At 41.8% G+C, this 20,223-nt stretch overlaps 1 protein-coding gene across 1 annotated transcript in view; it reads right to left on the bottom strand.

The window, feature by feature from the left end:
• Window positions 1-20,223, bottom strand: part of cacna1da (calcium channel, voltage-dependent, L type, alpha 1D subunit, a) — a 108,557-nt gene that overhangs the window by 41,666 nt on the left and 46,668 nt on the right. The window contains exons 16-30 of the mRNA XM_066670571.1: window positions 19,409-19,499; window positions 19,175-19,202; window positions 19,054-19,084; window positions 18,528-18,654; window positions 16,967-17,096; window positions 15,326-15,385; window positions 13,018-13,124; window positions 12,237-12,324; window positions 12,023-12,130; window positions 11,587-11,639; window positions 7,541-7,687; window positions 5,003-5,204; window positions 4,643-4,801; window positions 3,976-4,086; window positions 3,060-3,143 (exon numbers count right to left, since the gene is read on the bottom strand). Of these exons, the coding sequence (XP_066526668.1) occupies window positions 3,060-3,143; window positions 3,976-4,086; window positions 4,643-4,801; window positions 5,003-5,204; window positions 7,541-7,687; window positions 11,587-11,639; window positions 12,023-12,130; window positions 12,237-12,324; window positions 13,018-13,124; window positions 15,326-15,385; window positions 16,967-17,096; window positions 18,528-18,654; window positions 19,054-19,084; window positions 19,175-19,202; window positions 19,409-19,499 (1,526 nt within the window). The remainder of the gene's footprint in view (window positions 1-3,059; window positions 3,144-3,975; window positions 4,087-4,642; window positions 4,802-5,002; window positions 5,205-7,540; window positions 7,688-11,586; window positions 11,640-12,022; window positions 12,131-12,236; window positions 12,325-13,017; window positions 13,125-15,325; window positions 15,386-16,966; window positions 17,097-18,527; window positions 18,655-19,053; window positions 19,085-19,174; window positions 19,203-19,408; window positions 19,500-20,223) is intronic.

The raw sequence follows: 20,223 nt of genomic DNA, 5'->3' as shown, positions 1-20,223 counted from the left end.
GTTCCCTTTAAAAAAGCAAATAGTAGCAAATTCTCAATCTTTTGTGTACCTTTTCTGATTTTCTTGCCAATTAAAATGAATAGCTTTAAGAGTTACTCATGCACAGTACTGTTTATGTAGATGTCACTTTTCACCCTCGTATTCAATCAAAAATATTCAACCAAGCCCTTGTGAAACTAATCCTGCCAACTATGTGTCACAATAAACAGACAGGTTTAAAGAGGAGAAACATGTAGGAACACTGGCACAGAAAGACAACGACATGTACAGGACACACTCACAGACACACATACACATAGACTTACACACGCACACACACACATCAACACAAATCTGAGTCATGCTCAGAGTCACACACATCTATATAGGGACATAGACCAACACATATACTGTAAACTGAACACACTATACACATATATAATCACAACATATACATGGCCACATAAACACAGTACAAACACCTATAAGGACATACACAACACATGTGAACGGATGAGGACTCCAGAGAGACAGCTCTGCAGCTCAGACAGCTGTAAACAAGAGTGTGTATGTGTGTGTTCCTCTTCAGCGTGTTAATCATATGAAAGGCACGTGAAACACTCATTTGATGTTTATTTAGCTCTTTAACAACTTAAACCCAATGAGAACATGTTCTCACTATCTAAGACCTGAAACCATAACCTCTGCCATCAGGACGTGCCGTGTGTATATATATATGTGTGTGTGTGTGTACATATTCTCACAGATACAGCGTGTGTGGAGTTGTATGTGCAGAAGTTTGACAGTTTTGACAGACGTAGGTCAGCAGGAAACACCACCAGCAGTGAGAAAGGCTTTCCACTGCACGAGTGGAACACTCCACCTCTCCATCACACCATGGACACCATGTACCTTTCCAGATCTGCAGAAATGTCATAGCTACAAAAATGTAACCAAAAACTGTCCAAGCATTTGGTCCACATGGACTCTGAATGTGCTTTGAATGACAGTGTTGTTTTTATTTTTAGCCTAAAGCAATACTAGGTAGTATTTGTATAATTTTTTCATCTTACATCTTCAAAATCACTGTGATGCTATACCAAGTTGTAATAGAGCTTCTGTTGTTGCTACTCTAGGCTCAGCACTGCAGGAACTGTACTATGTAACTTTTGGAGGAAGGTAGGACACTTTCTATTCTCTCTATTACAACTCAGTTTTGTGTCACAATGAGTTTGATGTTGTATTATTAAGGTATAATAATACCTGGTTGTATATTTAGATTTGAGAAGTACTAGACTTTATCTCCAAAACAAAGAACTAAGATCAACTATAGTATATGCTTGTCAAAAGACACTAACACAGACCAAGGTGAACGTGGTGCTGAAAAGTGGTGAAGTAGTCCACTTTAAAATCATCGCCCACTTCATCATCATTCAGGAATCAACTGGGGGTTTTCATTACTGATTCGGTTTCAGCACAGTAAAGCTGAGGAGCAGAGGCCACAGCTTTACCATCATCACTCAGCATCAGCAGAAACAAAGACATCTTCAGACTCTTTTAAGGGATGGTCATAGCCTGGCCGAAGCTGTTAATGTGACCCAAATCCAGACTTGAGTTCTAGAGTTCTCACCTGAATGCACAAGATGGGTCAACAACTCTAGAACTCCATCTTAAGAATTAGTCTGGATTAGTTAATCGTCGAGATTAGACAACTGAGATACCTGCACAAACAACTCAGCACCCAGGCTACGACTTTACCTGTGTTCACATAGGTCAGAACAGGCTAAGATCAAATCTCAAACACCTTGCAATTGCTGATCTTCAAGTTCAGAGTATCACAAGTTTACCTCCAGCCGGTTTTTACTGGGGAACAGACCCAACTTCAGAATCAGCAAAAGAAAAGTGAGAGAGGCCTTGGTAGCTCCGAACTATATGAACATAAGTATTACCTCACTGAGACAGTTTCAGATTGGGACAACAATTTCAACCTCACAAAATGTGATTGGAAGTAGTGTAAGAAGGGGAAATAAGCCATTATGAAGCAGAATCAAGCAAAGAGGAGAGCACATCTCGCCATACTTGCCTCTACAAGTTTCTATGGAAACAGAATGAATAAGAACAGGGGTTAGACACACCACAATATGGCTCTCCATTGGTGCACAAACACCATGATGGGTAAGCACTGATCATGACCCCATCCTTCCCCAATACCCTCATATCAAACACTGGAAGGTAACACATTACAGTTATGGTGACTATACAAGGTCCCCAGTGATCCCCAGTGTTAGCAGTGTATTGTTACAGTTTAGATATGCAGGGGAAAGAGTCAGTGTATTGGGTATATTTTAGAAAAAACTAGGTTCTAGTCACAGAACAAAACAATCACAGATGACACTACTAAACGAAACCTTGCAAAAAACCAGTGGGGGAAGGGAAAGGTTCATTTTACTTCTGACTCAATTGTCTGTGCCTGAAGGACAATAATCATTCTGATAATGCAATTTACAACTACTTACCTACTCTAGAAATTACATATCTGCACTGAGACAACATGCTATGTTTAATATACACAGAGCTGATCCCCAGACCTGGTTTTCTTGCATGGTTTCTAATCTAAGAAGCAAAGGTTGTCATACTTACATTGACTTCAGTGATAGCGATATCTACGACGCTACCAACTACAATTAAGGCATCAAACGTGTTCCAAGCATCAGTGAAATAATGCTGTTAATGCAAAAAGCACACCACAGGGGGAAAGGGGAGAGGAGAGAGGGGTGAAATGTGAAAGAAGAGAAGAGAAGAGAAGAGAAGAGAAGAGAAGAGAAGAGAAGAGAAGAGAAGAGAAGAGAAGAGAAGAGAATTGAATTTATGGAAGACACAGAAGGAAAAAGAAAGAGGCAGAAATTAGAAGTCAGTGGTGAAAGAGATCAGTTTTGAATGACAGCTAATTAAAAGTATGTCCCTGTTGAGACAAAGAGCTGTAGCAGGTCAAAACAGAGTGAAGAAAGGTCAGAATTAAAACATTGGTCAGGGACAGATCCAGGAAGAAAGGGGTGGAGCCATGGGCATGGCTTACTTACATCAATCTCACTGAGCACAATGTCAACTATGCTGCCAATCACCACCAGAGCATCAAACACGTTCCAGGCGTCACCAAAATAGCCCTTAGACAGGCAGCAGGGTGCAGAGGGCAGGGCAAGCATGATGGGTTACATTACACACAGTTACTAGTGGATGTTTATACTTCATAATTCTGACTATCTGCTATTATAGCACTGTGTAGCATGCGTCTATATTTCTCACTCCAAGCAGAGGGAAGGGGTTATTATGATGGAGCACTGCAAACCACACCATGTCTCTTACAAGCATTCTGTCCTTCTTCTCAACACAGCACTGGATACAGAGGGGGACGTGGATGGGAAATTTTTATTAGAAGATTCAGTGAACATAAATCCTCACCCACACGGATCCAGATATTTTAAAATAACAGAGGTTTCTGTCTGCGTATTGGCCTCCCGTCCACACAAAAACAGCATTTTAGGTCACTGAAAACAGAAGTTTCTGAAAATGCTCTTCAAGGTGGAGATTTTTGAAAATGCCGTTATCAGTGTGAAGTGTTTATGTGCAAAACAGAGCTTTTCAAAAACGCTGACATCGAACTGTGAGCCACGCAGGTCAATTTCTTTTTACATCAGTGCATGTTCAGAATCTCATGCCACTCTATCTCAGGATCATGGATGTGTGTGTCAGTGTGTGTGTGTGTGTGCGTGTGTGTGTGTGTGTGTGTGTGCGCGTGTGAGAGAGAGAGAGCGTGTGAGAATCGACAATCCAACAGAAACAGAAAATGTTTGTGATTTCCTGTGGATATGTATATTTTCTAATATGATGCTGGTGAGGACGAGGATTTTTTTTTTCAACACAAACAAAAGAGACCTCAGTTTTAATATTCTGATACATTTGGATGTTATGTTAAGTGTCTGCACATCTGTAATTTACCCTGGGTTTGAAGGCGATCAGTTTGAGGACCATTTCCACAGTAAAGACTGCAGTGAAGACCATATTCAAGATGTCCATCACATAGTTGAACATCTGAGACTGCCCATAGTGCTGCAGAGAGAGAGAGAGAGAGAGAGAGAGAGAGAGAGGAGAAGATAAAAAAACAAGAATAGACAAACCCAACCACATTCATTCATTCATTGTCTGTAACCCTTATCCTGTTCAGGGTCACGGTGGGTCCAGAGCCTACCGGGAATGTTTGGGCCAGTCACAGAGCAACACACACTCACACACACACACACACACACACACACACCTACGTACACTTTTGAGTCACCAATCCACCTACCAATGTGTGTTTTGGGTGGACTGTGGGAGGAAACTGGAGCACCCGAGGAAACCCACTGTTCTCACAGACAGTCACCCGGAGTGGGACTTGAACCCACAACCTCCAGGTCCCTGGAGCTGTGTGACAGCGACACTGCCTGCTGCACCACCATGCTGCCCCCCAACCACATTTACATATATTATTGTTTATAGAAATACAATATAACATATTCAAATTATTTATGGCTAGTAGGTCCAATTACTAGTGCTATGAAGCATGGAGAGGTCAGTTGTGAAGCAGAAAGGTTCTGGTTCAGAAAGGGATCAAATATACTCTTACCTGCACGGCTAGACAGAGAGTGTTGAGCATGATGAGGACGAACATGATGTACTCAAAGCCGGTGGAGTTCACCACGTACCAGAACTTGTACTGATAGGGGTTTTTAGGGATGTACCGCCGCAGAGGCCGGGCTTTCAGGGCGTACTCCACACACTGACGCTGAGGAGGCAGAAGCAGAAGCAAGAACACACTCATACACTGCCTGACACTGTCTAGATCAGCAAAACAAATCAAACCCCAAACTCAGAAACACTAAAGACAAGCAGTTGGTTCACCAGGTTCATACCTGTTCTGCTGTTGCACATATGTAGCTATGGCTGATTAGATTGGCCCACATTATGACAACACACACACACGCACCTGGTTCTTGTCCAGCTCACAGTTCTTGTACTCTTTCTCTCCCTGTTCCTGAAAAGTCACAATGACGAAACCCACAAAGATGTTCATCATGAAGAAGGCAATGATGATTATGTAGATGATGAAGAAGATGGAAATTTCCACACGGTAGTTGTAGATGGGTCCAAAGTTTTCCCTGTTTGAGTCGATGGCCTTGTAAAGGAGACTAGGAGAAAAACAATGAAAGAGTGGATATCAGGGTGAGAGAAAAGAAAGGTGAGACCAATATCTAGATTTCCACTTCTATCTGGGAGGGCAGAACAGCGCTGCTACAATTAATATTTAAATTAAGTAATGTACATAATGTTTTTTATGCAGGACTTAGGAGTCATTTGGAAACATCTGTTGTTACAAGCCTTAACACTTCCAACATATTTATATATGAGGTTTATAAGAAGAAATGTTTTCCAATAAGAGCCAAAGGGTTATTTAGGTGTGTAACTCAACTCCTAGTGTGTGTGTATTTTAAGTAAATAGACAGGGTAATACTGTAATTACTTTCACAGCATGGTGAATACAATCAACACACCTCCTTTCTTACCCACAGCAGCAACAATAACAGTAATTACAGTCCTAAACTACCATTATTAAATCTGCATTACTGCTATAAAATGCGTGGTTCTATGAATGCTGGATGACCGCCAGAGGGCAGTTTAACCTTGTGGATATTCCCATGGGCATGCCTATTGGACTGAATAGGAATATTAACATATTAACCCTATAAGGGCCACTGCACATGTACTTCCTCTGACACCTCGCACAACCGTGAGCTAACAGAGGGACAAATATCTCTGGTGGTCATCCAGCATGTATAGAACCACAGTTATATTTGTAACTAGCATTCTATTTCATGCCTCCTGACCGCCAGAGGGCTGTTTAACCTTGTGGATGACACATACCAACCTAGTAAAGAGGGCAGCGCATCCTAAGTGAGCTCAAGCCCAAAGATGCATGCACATTACCTTGCAAAGGTACTGGGGGATGAGTATGTCAGCACTGAACAGACATCAGCGAGAGGGACCTCATGAAGCACAGCCCAGGATGTGGAGACATTTGTAGTAGAGTGACATTTAGCCGTGCCAGGAAGCACCATCCCTGATGCTGTATAGGCCGAAGTAATCACTTAGACCAACCAGCGTGAAAGCCCTTGCCTAGAGAGCGGCCTGCCGACAGAGCGGCCTCAAAAATATAGACAAAGAGCTGATCAGTACAGCGAATGGACTCTGTAACTGTAATGTACTGCCACAGTGCACAAACAGGGCACATATCGGAAGGTTGATTAGAGGAGTCTTCCATAAGTGTGGACAATTCTAAAGACTCCTGCCACGTGACTACGGTACCCAGCGGCACCCCTGCTGTGAAAAAAAGAATGAGAGCCTTCACAGAATGAGAGCCTCCTCGCACGTTTCATCAATCATCACCAACGTGCACCTGTGATGAATCGGATCAAGATCAACTGATTTATCCAAATCTGAAACGAGTGCAGTTCTAACAAGCCCAAGGGATAGAATGCATGCAGCCTATGTAAACATTCCCAGCAGGAGCAAAAGCAGGCTGTAGTGCACATAGCAGACAGCAAGGACCCATGCATTAAACTCATGTTTGTCATATGGGGCGAGACTGTGTCACCGTCATTGACTGAGAAAAAGGGAACTTTTTCTACATTGACAGATCCCACACAGGGATCAATGAGTGCTTCATGAAGGTGGAGCACTCCGAGGCAGGAGGGGACAATGTGTGCAGGTCATCTGGCTGTAAAGGCAAAACACGGCGGGGCATCCAGAGCGCTGAAGTCATAGTGGAGAAGAAGAAGAGGCTTGGGATTACAGACAGAGTAAGAGCCCAATGGCGCTGTATTACGTGCACAAAGGCAACAGCGTGAGCATGAGGCAGAAGAGGAGGCCTGCATGGGAACCCAACAGCGCTCGAAACTGAGACAAGCGCAAGTAAAATGCACAATGCTCAGGGACCCTGGGCACGATGGGTAACCGCAATACTCACCAGCCCGGGCACAAGCATTGGCTAGTTGAAGTTAAAGTTGAAGTAGGAGTAGAAAGATGCTTGTGAGGGCAGAAAAAAAACTGCAGCTCCGTGACCTGTGAATGTTCCAGAGCACGAGAGGAAAAAGGGGACATTCATAAATGTGCAGCTTATAGGAGCTGGGTCATATGTGACTATGCTGATATTCTGAATAAGTCCGGTAGGAGTTCCCATGGGAATATCCACAAGGTTAAACCACCCTCTGGTGGTCACGAGGCATGAAATAGAACTAGAGTTCTATAATATCAACTGCTAGGACCCAAAGACTGCAATCACTGTCAAAAATCACTGTCGGAAATCAGTAAATAAAAGAGACAATACACACAATAAAGATAGAGGCCTTATACCGTTCACTGATGCACTGATTTCTCACTAAGGACCTTGATCTGGACTAAAGTGTGCTGAACTTTCTGTGTGATCTCTTTCTCCTCAGATAAACGAAATAAAGCATCAAAATCTTACGCTGGCCAGCCCTCAAATGTAGACACAGTGAAGAGCGCCATCATGGCCATAAGCACATTATCAAAGTTGAAGTCGCTGTTGTGCCAGTGGCGCTTCTGGATGGTGGGTTGATTCACATCGCCATCTTTGTACAAGATAAATGTGCCCCTGAGGGTGAAGAGGAAGAGAGGCAGGTAGATTAGAGAAAAGTGAACATATGTAAAACATCCCTGAAGATTAAAAAACTTTCTGGGGGTTACTGTGATTTTGTGAAGTGGGGAGCCATAGGTCTGCTTGCACTACCACAGATCCAGCCCCCCTCCATACCCTGAGAAACTCTGAAACTCGAATGGGGCGAGGGAATGGCGAATTGAAACTCCAAACTGAATGAAAAGTGTGGCCATGACCGTAAGCGAGGGGGTACCTTGTGCCCTGCCCAACCTGAACTCTCTGGCATCGCAATTAACCCACAAGGTGTGGAATGTGAACGGTGTTAGCTAGTGCTGGGCGATACGAGCACAAATTAATATCACAATCAACTGTACATTTTAAAATGATTGCGATTAATGAATGATTATTTTGTTTTTGCATTTTTGACACTGGCGGCAGTGTCGCAGTCACACAACTCCAGGAGGTTGTGGGTTCGATTCCCACTCCGGGTGACTGTCTGTGAGGAGTTTGGTGTGTTCTCCCCGTGTCCACATGGGTTTCCTCCGGGTGCCTCCCACAGTCCAAAAAAACACACGTTGGCAGGTGGATTGGCGACTCAACAAAAGTGTCCGTAGGTGTGAGTGGGTGAATATAGAAGGGCACTCGTCAATGCACGTTCAGCACATCTGTCCTCATTGATTGAAAATAATAAACACAATCCTAGAGCACTCTTTAATGTAATCTCTAAACTTACAAACAATCGGGCAGCTACTGATCCACAGATCCCAGCCATTCACACCAGCAATGCTTTTATGGACTTTTTTAACAATAAGATTGAAAAAATTAGACAAACAATAAATACCATATTACTAAATCCAGCCTGTCTGTCATCTGGTGTGGATGATATAGAACAAAACATAGAAGAAAGACTAGAGGACTTTGACCCACTACCACAGCTAGAACAGGAGAAAATCATCTACTCGTCAAATTGTACGACCTGCACACTTGAGGCAATACCAACAAAACTATTTAAAGAAGTATTACCAGTCATAATCAATCCCATTTTAACAATCATAAATTCGTCCCTTAGACTAGGTCACATACCCAAAGCATTTAAACTAGCAGTTATTAAACCCCTGATCAAAAAACCGAATCTTGATCCTAGTGTACTATCCAATTACAGACCCATCTCTAACCTTCCCTTCATATCTAAAATCTTAGAAAAAGTTGTGGCCCAACAACTTAGGTCATACTTGCATAAGAATAACATATATGAAAAATTTCAATCTGGTTTTAGGCCACACCATAGCACCGAAACAGCTTTAGTTAAGATAACAAACGACCTTCTTCTCGCCTCTGATCGAGGCTGCGTATCCATGCTAGTTCTACTAGACCTCAGTGCAGCTTTCGATACAATTGATCATACTATTCTGCTAGAAAGATTAAAAACATGGTTGGAATAACAGGAACAGCCCTATCATGGTTTAAGTCTTACCTCACAGATCGCTATCAGTTTGTAAACGTAAATAACGTTTCTTCTACTCATACAAAAATGAGATTTGGAGTTCCCCAAGGCTCAATTTTAGGACCTTTACTATTAATTTTATACATGCTGCCACTGGGCTGAGTTATTAGCAGGCATGGCATTACCTTCCACAGTTACGCAGATGACATACAGTTGTACATATCAGCCAAACCAGATGACAAACCTACACTAAAGAAAATGGAGGACTGTGTTAAAGAAGTGAAGCATTGGATGTCATACAATTTCCTTCTGCTAAACAGCGACAAAACCGAGGTTCTCCTTCTAGGTCCAAAACCTGCTATAAATAAGGTATCAGACTTAATACATAATTTTGACTTCCCTGTTCTCCCGAGCTCATCAGCTAAAAATCTGGGTGTTATAATTGATTCAGATCTATCATTTGATCAGCATATAGGTAACATTACAAGAACAGCTTTCCTACATCTTCGGAACCTCGCTAAGTTAAGAAATTCCTTATCCCTCCCAGATGCGGAAAAATTAGTTCACGCTTTTATTACATCAAGATTAGATTATTGCAATGCACTTTTATCAGGATGCTCCAGCAGAAACTTGAGTAAACTCCAGTTAATTCAAAATGCTGCAGCCAGGGTCCTCACTAAAACTAGAAAATTTGATCATATCAGCCCAGTATTATCGGCCCTTCACTGGCTTCCAGTTAAATTCCGTATTGATTACAAAATTCTTTTACTCACGTATAAATCCTTACATGGTCTCGCCCCTGAATACTTGCAAGACCTCATCACACACTATGAACCACCAAGATTACTCAGATCTCAGGGCGCCGGCCTCTTACTAGTACCCAGAATTCATAAGACTTCAGCGGGGGGGAAAGCCTTCTCCTACAAAGCCCCTCAGCTCTGGAACAATCTTCCAGCTAGTGTTCGGGACGCAGATGTTTCTATGTTTCTAGTCACTATGTTTAAGTCTAGGCTCAAAACACACTTGTTCAGTTTAGCCTTTGGCAACTAACCTCTGTCTAGTTTAAGGTTGTCATTTCAGGAACTCATGGACATGGAGAATCAGGGTAAACCTGGATGATGTGCTCACAATTTCTCTTGCTTGGAACGAAAGGATGTCTTTGCCTGAGCTCCTTCTGGTTTCCCTACTCCCAGTCTGTTACAGTCTGATCCGTCACTACACTAAAGAAAATATTCACATGCTCTTATTCTCTGCTGCACTCAACTAAACTAACTGCTTCCCTTTTACTGTTTTACTGTTTTCTGAGAGAATGGTGGCCCACTGATGGAAGATTGTTTGCTGGATTCTCCTGCAGACCAGACCAGACCAGCTGCTCACCTTATTATTATTATTATGTAGCATAATTACACTTCATTGGTGATCATTTAAAATTCAATCTATAGTTTGATCAGAGGAGGATGGGTCCCCTTTGTGAGTCTTGGTTCCTCCCAAGGTTTCTTCCTCCAGCCTCGAGGGAGTTTTTCATTGCCACTGTCGCCTTCGGCTTGCTTGCATTGGGCTTTGATTTAAATGTTCTGATTTGAAACTGTGAAGCTGCTTTGTGACAACGTCAGTTGTAAAAGTCGCTATACAAATAAATTTGATTTGATTTGATTTGATTTGAATGAATGTGTGTGTGTGTTTGTTGCCCTGTGAAGGACTGGTGCCCCCTCCAGGGTGTAGACCGCGACCCTGAACTAGATAAGCACTTACAGATAATGAATTAATTAATTTTATTTACAGATAATGATTTATGATACTCATATATTTCAGTGACAAGGCTTTATATAGGATAATTTTCTAATGTCGCTGGAAGCTTGTTCCTCTCTTGTTTTTTGTTCATTGTCCTCCTAATTATAGTGAAAACACAGCACGTCCAAACCACAGACGCTGTTTTTCTTTGCTTGGTCAGTCTCGGCGTTTAGGTTGCTTTCATGTGGCAGACAGGTTCAGAATCACATGACTACAGCTTGGTAGTGTGGTTTTAAAGGGACAGTACATGAACACAGTGGGGACATAACAGAATAAAAATAATCGCTATAATCAATATAGACAATATGATGTTGATTAGAAGTTCTGAATGTCGATTTCGATTAATTTTCCATTAATTGGCCAGCCCTAGTCTAAGCTCAGATGGTAGAACACCGATTCATAAAACACCTCTAGTGTTGATAGTCGTCTCCCAGGATTGTCTCTCAAGGGGTTCCATCGGGTGTGAGGCATGCCCTTGCTTAAGGGCAAAGCCAATCTGTTCCTTCAGGCTGGAGTTTCCCTGCACCAAAGAAGTCCTTTTCTAGTAGTTTTACTGTACCTTAGGGTTCTGGGTGCTGGATCTGTGATTGCACAAGTGCACCAGTGGTTCCTCCATGAGATAACTACAAGCAATAATAAAAGACTGATCATTTAAACTGACTTGCACTCCTCCGGGCTGGATTTGGCTTCGTCATTGCATCGGTAAAACTTCCCCTGTGTAAAAACAAAAGAAGCCAGGGGTCATTCTACCTTCAGCACTAGTTGAGGTCACATTCAATTGATCCAAATAACACATAGATACCAACAGAATATGTAGATGCCTCCAAAGAAAAGCATGCATCTCAAAGACAGTAACCTCAGGAGTAACCCCTTTTCTTATTTTGCATGTTTATCTTTGGGCAGCCAAAATATCCTACATTGCAAAAATACAATAAAACACATTCTGTTTCTAATGCGTTTAACTTTGATGTTCCACAATCTAGAGATTGGATACAGAGTTTCCTTTATCTCATGAAGAGTTCATTATGATGGTCGGCATTATGTTATTTATATTACACAAATACCAGGAATGCCAGGCAGTGATGAAGCTGACTGACCTTAAAAAGCTGTACTCCAATGCAGGCGAACATAAACTGCAGCAGAGTGGTGACGATCATGATGTTGCCAATGGTCCTTATGGCCACAAACACACACTGGACCACATGCTGCAAAAGTTTAATGTAGTTTAATAGCAAATATAAACAACAAAAACAAAAAAAAGTGTAGAGTGCTGATGCTAAAGCCACTATCTAGATGTTGGAGTTCATTTACCTTAAGTCCTTTGGCTCTGTTAATAGCTCTGAGAGGCCTCAACACTCTCAGCACACGTAGAATCTTCACCACAGAGATAGCAGAAGACCTGAAGAGCAAATACAGAGTACATGATATACAGATGACAGTCATCTGAATGCTATTAGTGTTATTACAGGATGAACAAAAACACAGTGTCCTTAACTGTAAGCAGTTTCCAGGAGGAGAAAGTTAATAAGCTGATGTTATCTGCATACAGGGTGAGTCAAAATTCGCTTTGATTTCAGAAACAAAAGAGAACATGACATATTTGAATACACCAGCAAGTAATGGGTGAGGGTGCTATCTTTTAGGCTATGTCCAGAACATAGGCACCATCTTGAAAGCTGCCATATTGGACCAAGGGCAGGTCTTCCAATGGGAAGGTGGTCGTGTAGCATATCAAAGAATACCAGAATTGCTTCAGAAATCAATTGCCACAATCAGATTTACAATACCTCGTTGTCCAAAAGATATCAACATAGAAATTCAAAACTTTTCTTGTTTATTACAGACTCATTACAGGCTCGACCAGCCCCTAAATGTGCAGTGCCTTCTTCAGTCAGAATGGATGGGAACACTGTTTCCTGTAGCACTGTCAGTTAGCTCTGAGCATACCACCATTATGCTACAACTCTCATATGATTCTAATGCTGAAAATGTATTAGAAAAATAATATAAACCACAGCCCATGGCTTAAATACATCTGCTTTAATGGTTCAATAAATTAAAGACATGGTTAAAAAGGATAGCAGAAACTTACTGTATTCCAAAGGACACCAGAGACACGCCCACCACCAGCAGGTCCAGCAGGTTAAAGTAGTTCCTGCAGAACGCCCCCTTGTGGAGAAACGCTCCATACGTTGTCATCTGAGTGAAAAAGAGATGGACTTAGAGACGAGTTTAAAAGGAAAGCATTTGAAATAGAAGGCACTCCCTCTATCATTTATTCACTCACATACAGAAACATTCTCTCACACACACACACACAATTATGAATAGACACACAAGTACAATGCTGAATATCACTCTTGTTTAAGGGTGGCGTGTTCAGAGCCAGATGCTACAGCTAAATCTAATTCCGCCAAACCCTCACGGCTTCATGAGCATGAATGTAGTAGTAAGCTCTTCATTTCAAAATCTGCCAGGCTACAGGGGACCAGGCAATAAAACATGCAGTTTGTTGCCAAGTTAAGGAGAGTAATGAATGATAGAGAGAGAGAGAGAGAGAGAACCCAAATATCATTACACCCCTCTTTTCCTTGCTGTACACGCTCTGGCTCCTTTGCACATTCAATATATATACATAAATACTGATGTTGACCATATTGAGCATGGACTTTACTGTATTTTAACCATTTCATCTGCAAAATACTGTGCTCATTTTCCCTCTTTTCAAGACTCTTTTAAAGTGTGACATGCTAATATAAATTTTACCCCTGTGTTTATTTACACTTTCACTAGAAGTGCCCTTCACAACTGAACATATGAAACTTCATATGGAGTGGCACTGTACGGAACTGTTTGTAAACAAAGATATGTCTGATAAAGTCTAAGGGGCTAAGACAAAGAGAGCAGAAAAGTAGAAGTAGAAGAGCAAAAGAAGAAAAATAGCAAATAGCTGAAGAGATAGATAGAAAGAGAGAGGAAGAGAGAGAGATAAAAGAAAATCAGTAAAATGGAGAGGGACAGAGCATACAGTAGAGCGATCTGAAACGAGAACCCAATTACTTTAACATTCATGTGAGCCGTTTGCCTGAAAGCATACCCCACCCTGATTTTCTACGCCCCCATCAGGCTCAGCACACAAACTCAAAATCAGCCAAAAACCAAAATCTCTCCAAACTAGAAGCGCATAGGAGTCGTCTCCCAAGCACATGTCAATACAGCGGTACCCAGAGACCCCTCACAGTGCTAGAGGAAGGTGCCCTTGGCTGCTGCTCTGAGACCAGTATTGTTTTTGATAATGGCTGAGAATGGGGGCTGGATAACAGAAGCTGGTCCGAGATCAGCTCAGAGAGGCAACTTCTTTCCAAAGTACAAGAGGCACATAATATAAAAAATGTTCAATTGAAAAGGAGGAAGCAGTGGATTACGCCACCCCCCTGAGGGTCCAGGGAATATGCTGAATTCATATGCGCTTATCAAAGGGGATCGTAATCTGAACCATGCCCGGCTTGAACATGGTTGTTGTTGCCCCCTCTTTTATGGATGTGTTTGAGTCACGCGTGAAGCTTTGGCTGCAGAGGGTTCAGGTGTGTTTTCTCCTTTTGATTCTCTTAAACCCTGCTTCAGTCAAAGCCATGTGTTTAAAAATGTCCTTAAGTCATTCCTATGTGTCTAATTTCACAAAGAGTTGCATTGTTTTGCCTCCTTTGTCTCTTTACAGGCTTTCAATTGCAACTGTTCTGTCCAGATTCTGCCCACAAATGTGTTTTCCGTATCTGCTGTAGCAAGATGGGCAAGCTTTGTCCTATAAAACTTAACCAACCTCACACTAGTAGATACAGAGGAACACACAAGCTGTGGCCGAAGGGTCAATAAGTGCACAGACGACGAGGCTGACGCCAATCAGAGACGAGCTGAGCATCACTCATCTCTAAGATGTTCACTTGGGGTCGAATTAAAAAGCTGACAACTCTTGTGGCATTGGGTGAAGCGTCAATGCGTCTTATGAAGATGTGCTTGTATGCTGCTGAATTGTTTCTTTTCTTTTTTTGTTTTTAAAAGAGGTGCCAAGAGAAAGAGAGAGAGAAAGAAAGACAGAAAGAAAGAAAGTAAGGACAAGAAGAATGAAAGACAGAAAGAGAGAGAGACAGAAAAGAACAGAAAAAAAGAAAAGAAAGAAAGGCATCAAGCCAGGTTGAAGACTGAGCAGGTGACACACGGGGAGAGAGTGCAGAAGGGCCGTGTGCGCCATTCGAGAGGTTACCTTCAAAACGATCTCAAACGTAAACATACTAGTGAAGACATAATCTGCATAGCCTAGGACCTGGAATAGACCAGATGATTACAACATTACTGACCACACACAACACAGACAGGACATGGACGCGGAGCTCAGAATTTACCTTCAACACGATCTCTACAGTAAAGATAGCAGTGAAGGCATAGTCAAAGTAACCAAGTATCTGCAAAAAGCAACGTACACGTTTAACAAAGACTGGAGGCAGTAGATGGAGAAAATAGCAAGGACACTGAAGTGCAATGTTATTATATCTTACTTATCATAAAGAAGCAATGAAGGCAATATGTTTGATCATACAGCAGAGTTAATGATTCACATGATACATGAGTCTCACAGGGGAATCACCAGTCTGCTTGTACTACCGCTGAAACAGCGCCTTCCGAACCCTGAGGATGCATGTCACTTTTTGCATTGCATGATACCTACTCTACTGTACTACTGTACAAATGGTCCCTGGTCCGTTTTCCACTCCCACAGCTCCCCCTAAAAAGTAAACGGTGTCGTCTCAAACCCCCATCTCTATCGGGAACAGCAGGCTTTGAAAACCACAACAACGGTAGTGTTAATGTTAAGCTCTGTTTACTCATCGTGATTTGGCGTGTTGTTGTTGATGTTTGGGACTGAACATAGCTCTGTCATCAGTTCAGATAGATTAGTGGGGTTAGTTCCTTCCTTGTTGCTGTGTCCACTCAAATCTCGCTGGATTCTTTCCTCTACCATCGTTCCAAGTAGAATTCAAACCTCTTTAAAAGGCAATGGGGTGATTTTACGAGCTGCCGTTGTGAGTTGTTGTGAGATAAAAACAAATGTGATCTCTGCTGTAGCTGGACATTTTACAGATGGCGAGTTTGTGCTGGACATCTGCATTGAGGTTTTTCAGGCCAATCAGCACACTGCAAGGAACAGAGACTAAAAAGAACCCAGTACCAGGACCAAATTTACCTAATGGAAAATCAAAAAAGATGAACAGAATTGAGTCAAGTGGAGCAGGGACGATGCAGTGGAAAAGTGCCATCAGAAACACAAAAGAAGGGAACCTCTGGTGAGGGGGAACGCCAACCAAAAAGAACATGGTGGCCATCCACTCACCAGAGGTGGCATATAAACAAAACTTGCTCAGTTGTTTGAGCATCGGTTCATAATTGCAAGCAAATCCAGTTCACATATCACCTCTGTTGAGGGAGGTCTCTTGAGAATGCATGTTGCATTGGCACCAAGTGCGAGGCATTCCCTAACTTAAAAGCAAGGCCACATTGTTCCCCCAGGTTGGAGTTTCCCCTCATCAGGGGTCTCCATCTTTCAAGCTTCTGAGTTTCAGAGATCCTCAGAGTCTGGAGGACAAGCAGCGCAATGATTCCCCACTGCTAATGAGTATATGCAATATCCTGTGAAATATAGGTTAAACTAAATTGTTTATTCGCAACTAGGCATTAAAGCATCGAAATATGCCATATACAAAAATATTTTTATAATATGTGCATGCAAAATCTGAAAAAAATCTGAAAAATTCCCATGATAGATGATTGCTAGACAACAGGAGAGAAGAAGGCAGAGCAGGTTGGAAATAATTCATAATGAAATACTATTTTCAGACAGTTTTATAACAGTCACCTTCTATTCAGTACTCTGTTACATTTTAAACCTAAAAAATATAAAAATGTATTCACAATATAAAAAGGGTCCATTTAAACATCTCTGACTAATGCCCAGTTGTGTATGTTCCTGTGTGCATTCGTAGACTTACAATGTTGCGGGCAGAGAAGTTTCTGATTGGATCCTCAGCAGCAAGAGAAGCGGAGCTGAGCATGATGAAGACGAGAATGAGGTTGGTGAAGATGTGATGATTTATCAGCTTGTGGCACGCAACACGGACCCTAGAAATCCACACACAGAGACAAATACATGCACACACTTAGTGGCTGTAACCTTCTGCCTGTGTCTTCCTCTGTTTACCTCTCCACCCTTTGTTTTTTTTTTGTTTTGTTTGGGTCTTTGTGTTCGCCTCTATGTTCCTCATTTTCCCTGCCTTAGTCCTGCCCCACACAGTCTGAAAATCCATAGGTTTCCCTGCATATAACCCTGTGTGTATATTCATGTCTTTGCAAGGTTTTGCTTACGTTTTCTTAGTACATTCTGAGCATTTATTTGTATGTATTCTGTGTAAGGTCCTGTTTACCTGTTTTTGACTTCCCTTTATTTTGCGTAGCACCTATACTTCTGTTTGCCTTTCTGTGTGCATTTGACTTTTGACTTCTACATGTGTTCTGACAACTCCTATTGCATTACTACATTAATAAAATATGTTTTAATCAGTCAATGATTCATTCATTCATTCATTCATTCATTATCTGTAACCACTTTTCCAGATCGGGGTTACGGTGGGTCCTGAGCAAATTCACCAGTTTTAATTCAACGATATTAGTGTTAATTTAACCCTGAGTGTTGACAAGTTAACATTTTTACACTAATGGTGTTGATTTAACACTGTTAAATTTGCTGTGTACCTGGAATCATTGAGTGCAAGGCAGGGATACACCTGGAGTGTGTGCCAGTCCTTCACAGGGCAACATACACACATTCACTCACACCTACAGACACTTTTGAGTCGCCAATCCACATACCAACGTGTGTTTTTGGACCATGGGAGGAAACTGGAGCACCCAAAGAGGAAACCAACGCAGGGAGAACACACCAAACTCCTCACAGACAGTCACCTGGAGCTGGAATTGAACCCACAATCTCCAGGTCCCTGGAGCTGTGTGATAGCAATACTACCTGCTGCGCCACCGTGCCGCCCATCAATCAATCTGTCAAATTTTATTTATACAGTGCTTTTTTACAACATACAAATCCTGAGTTTTATTTTACAGCGCGTGCGTCTGCTCCTTCTTGTCATATTACAGATTGACGTGCACTTTGTGCTTCCAGGTTTGTTTTTGTTTTTTTAATGTTTACTTGTTCCTTAGTTAATTGGCTTTCCAGTTTTAATTTCTCATATTGGACTGTGTGTTAAATATAGCATCTCCACCTCGGCACAGACATTCCTTCTTGTCTGCTCATATTATAGTGGTAATAAACAATTATTATTATTCTGAAGTATTATTCGAGAAGATTTTCTTTACTTGAGCATTTCTGAAGTTGAAGTAGCCTACAATCGTTCTTAAAATAGTTAATTAAGTAACTAAGATTAACTTTACCTCAGGAGTAAGGATCCCTGAGAGGTCACTGCTGTGCAAACACTGAGATTTCTCAATGCTGTGCTGCAGTGTGAAATGTTATATTTTGTGTGCATGTGTGATACGTACGGATTGGTGTTGCTGAAGATGAAGAAAGCACTGCCTTCTGGGATGGGTGTAATCTTCTCTTTCTTCACAAGCTCTGAGATGGCAGGACGAGGCCCTGAGGGAACCTCAGGTTCATCCTCCTCATCTTCTGTTTCACCCCCAGTTCACATTGAAAAAAAAACACATACAAACCATCACTACTAGAACAAACACTCAAACGAGTTCCCAACCCTAACAAAAGTCTATCTAAGCAGTAATTTCAAGTGATTTTTGAGAAAATCTATCCATCTCTGTCCTCACAGTGGAGCTATCCATAACAGTGCCAAGGCTGTGGAAGGGAATGGGTCTGGACAACCACCCCAAAAAAATCTGGTCAGTGGTGCTGTTATGGCGGTCAATTTACAATATTTTCTGTAGCTAGCAAATATTGGATAACGATCAGATAATTATTTGATTAATTATTATAATTTAGGCACAAATGTGGGCAGATATTAGGTAGGACACATGGATTAAAAGTCACGTTCACATGCAACACTGAGTTTTCTACCTGCATTGTCCTTCTCCTCATCCTCTGGACCCTGTGGTGAGAAACAAACAATAGTTAAATCCAGGAAAATAAAGATCACAAAAACACTGAAAACCTCAAATAATAAGGAGAGAACCTTTACCTTCTCATCTTCATCATTCTTCTCATCACTTAAAAAGCAAACATAAATAAACGTAAGCTGAGTGCTGTGTTTGATACATTTAAGCAAGGCAAGCTGAAAAGCTACATGTATGACACACGCTCAAAACACAAACACATACAGATAAACTTCTGTTTACAACATGATGTTATTCTGAATAAGACCTGTATCATTCTCTTTTTATGTGCATGTGGCATAAGGTTTGATTGTATTTACTCTTTCTTCTTGTCATCGCTGTCTGTGTTGAGGGACTCAGCATCTGCCAGGTTGTCCACAGCAATAGCCAAGAAGACATTCAGCAGGATGTCTGTATTAGGAGATTTATCAAGGACCTTAATATAAAATATAAAATAATGCAGGAATGTTCAATAAAAATTAATTGGCTAAAATTCCTTGCAGCATAGATCCAGACCTCAGCTCTTGCTTTACATTTGGGACTCTGTAATGGAGAACTGAACAAACTGTCCTCACTCTTGTGTCCCTGTCGCTCTCTCTAGTGAACTGACCACACTGTCCTCACTCTCACTCTCTCTAGTGAACTGGCTATGCTGTCCTCACTCTCGCTCTCTCTAGTGAACCGACAATGCTGTCCTCACTCTCACTGTCTCTGGTGAAGTGACTGTGCTGTCCTCACTCTCGCTCTCTCTAGTGAACTGACCAAACTGTCCTCACTCTCACTGTCTCTAGTGAACTGGCTATGCTGTCCTCACTCTCACTCTCTCTAGTGAACTGACCACGCTGTCCTCACTCTCACTCTCTCTAGTGAACTGACCACGCTGTCCTCACTCTCACTGTCTCTAGTGAAGTGACCGTGCTGTCCTCACTCTCGCTCTCTCTAGTGAACTGACCACACTGTCCTCACTCTCACTGTCTCTAGTGAAGTGACTGCGCTGTCCTCACTCTTGCTCTCTCTAGTGAACTGACCACGCTGTCCTCACTCTCACTGTCTCTAGTGAAGTGACTGTGCTGTCCTCAGTGAAATATCATTCATTCATTCACAATTTTAAAGAAACAAACCTGTAAACATATTA

This window comes from Hoplias malabaricus, chromosome 5 (assembly GCF_029633855.1).
Source record: "Hoplias malabaricus isolate fHopMal1 chromosome 5, fHopMal1.hap1, whole genome shotgun sequence".
NCBI lineage: Eukaryota > Metazoa > Chordata > Actinopteri > Characiformes > Erythrinidae > Hoplias > Hoplias malabaricus.
The sequence above is the reverse complement of the archived record's forward strand: the minus strand, read 5'-3'. Positions and strand labels throughout refer to the sequence as shown.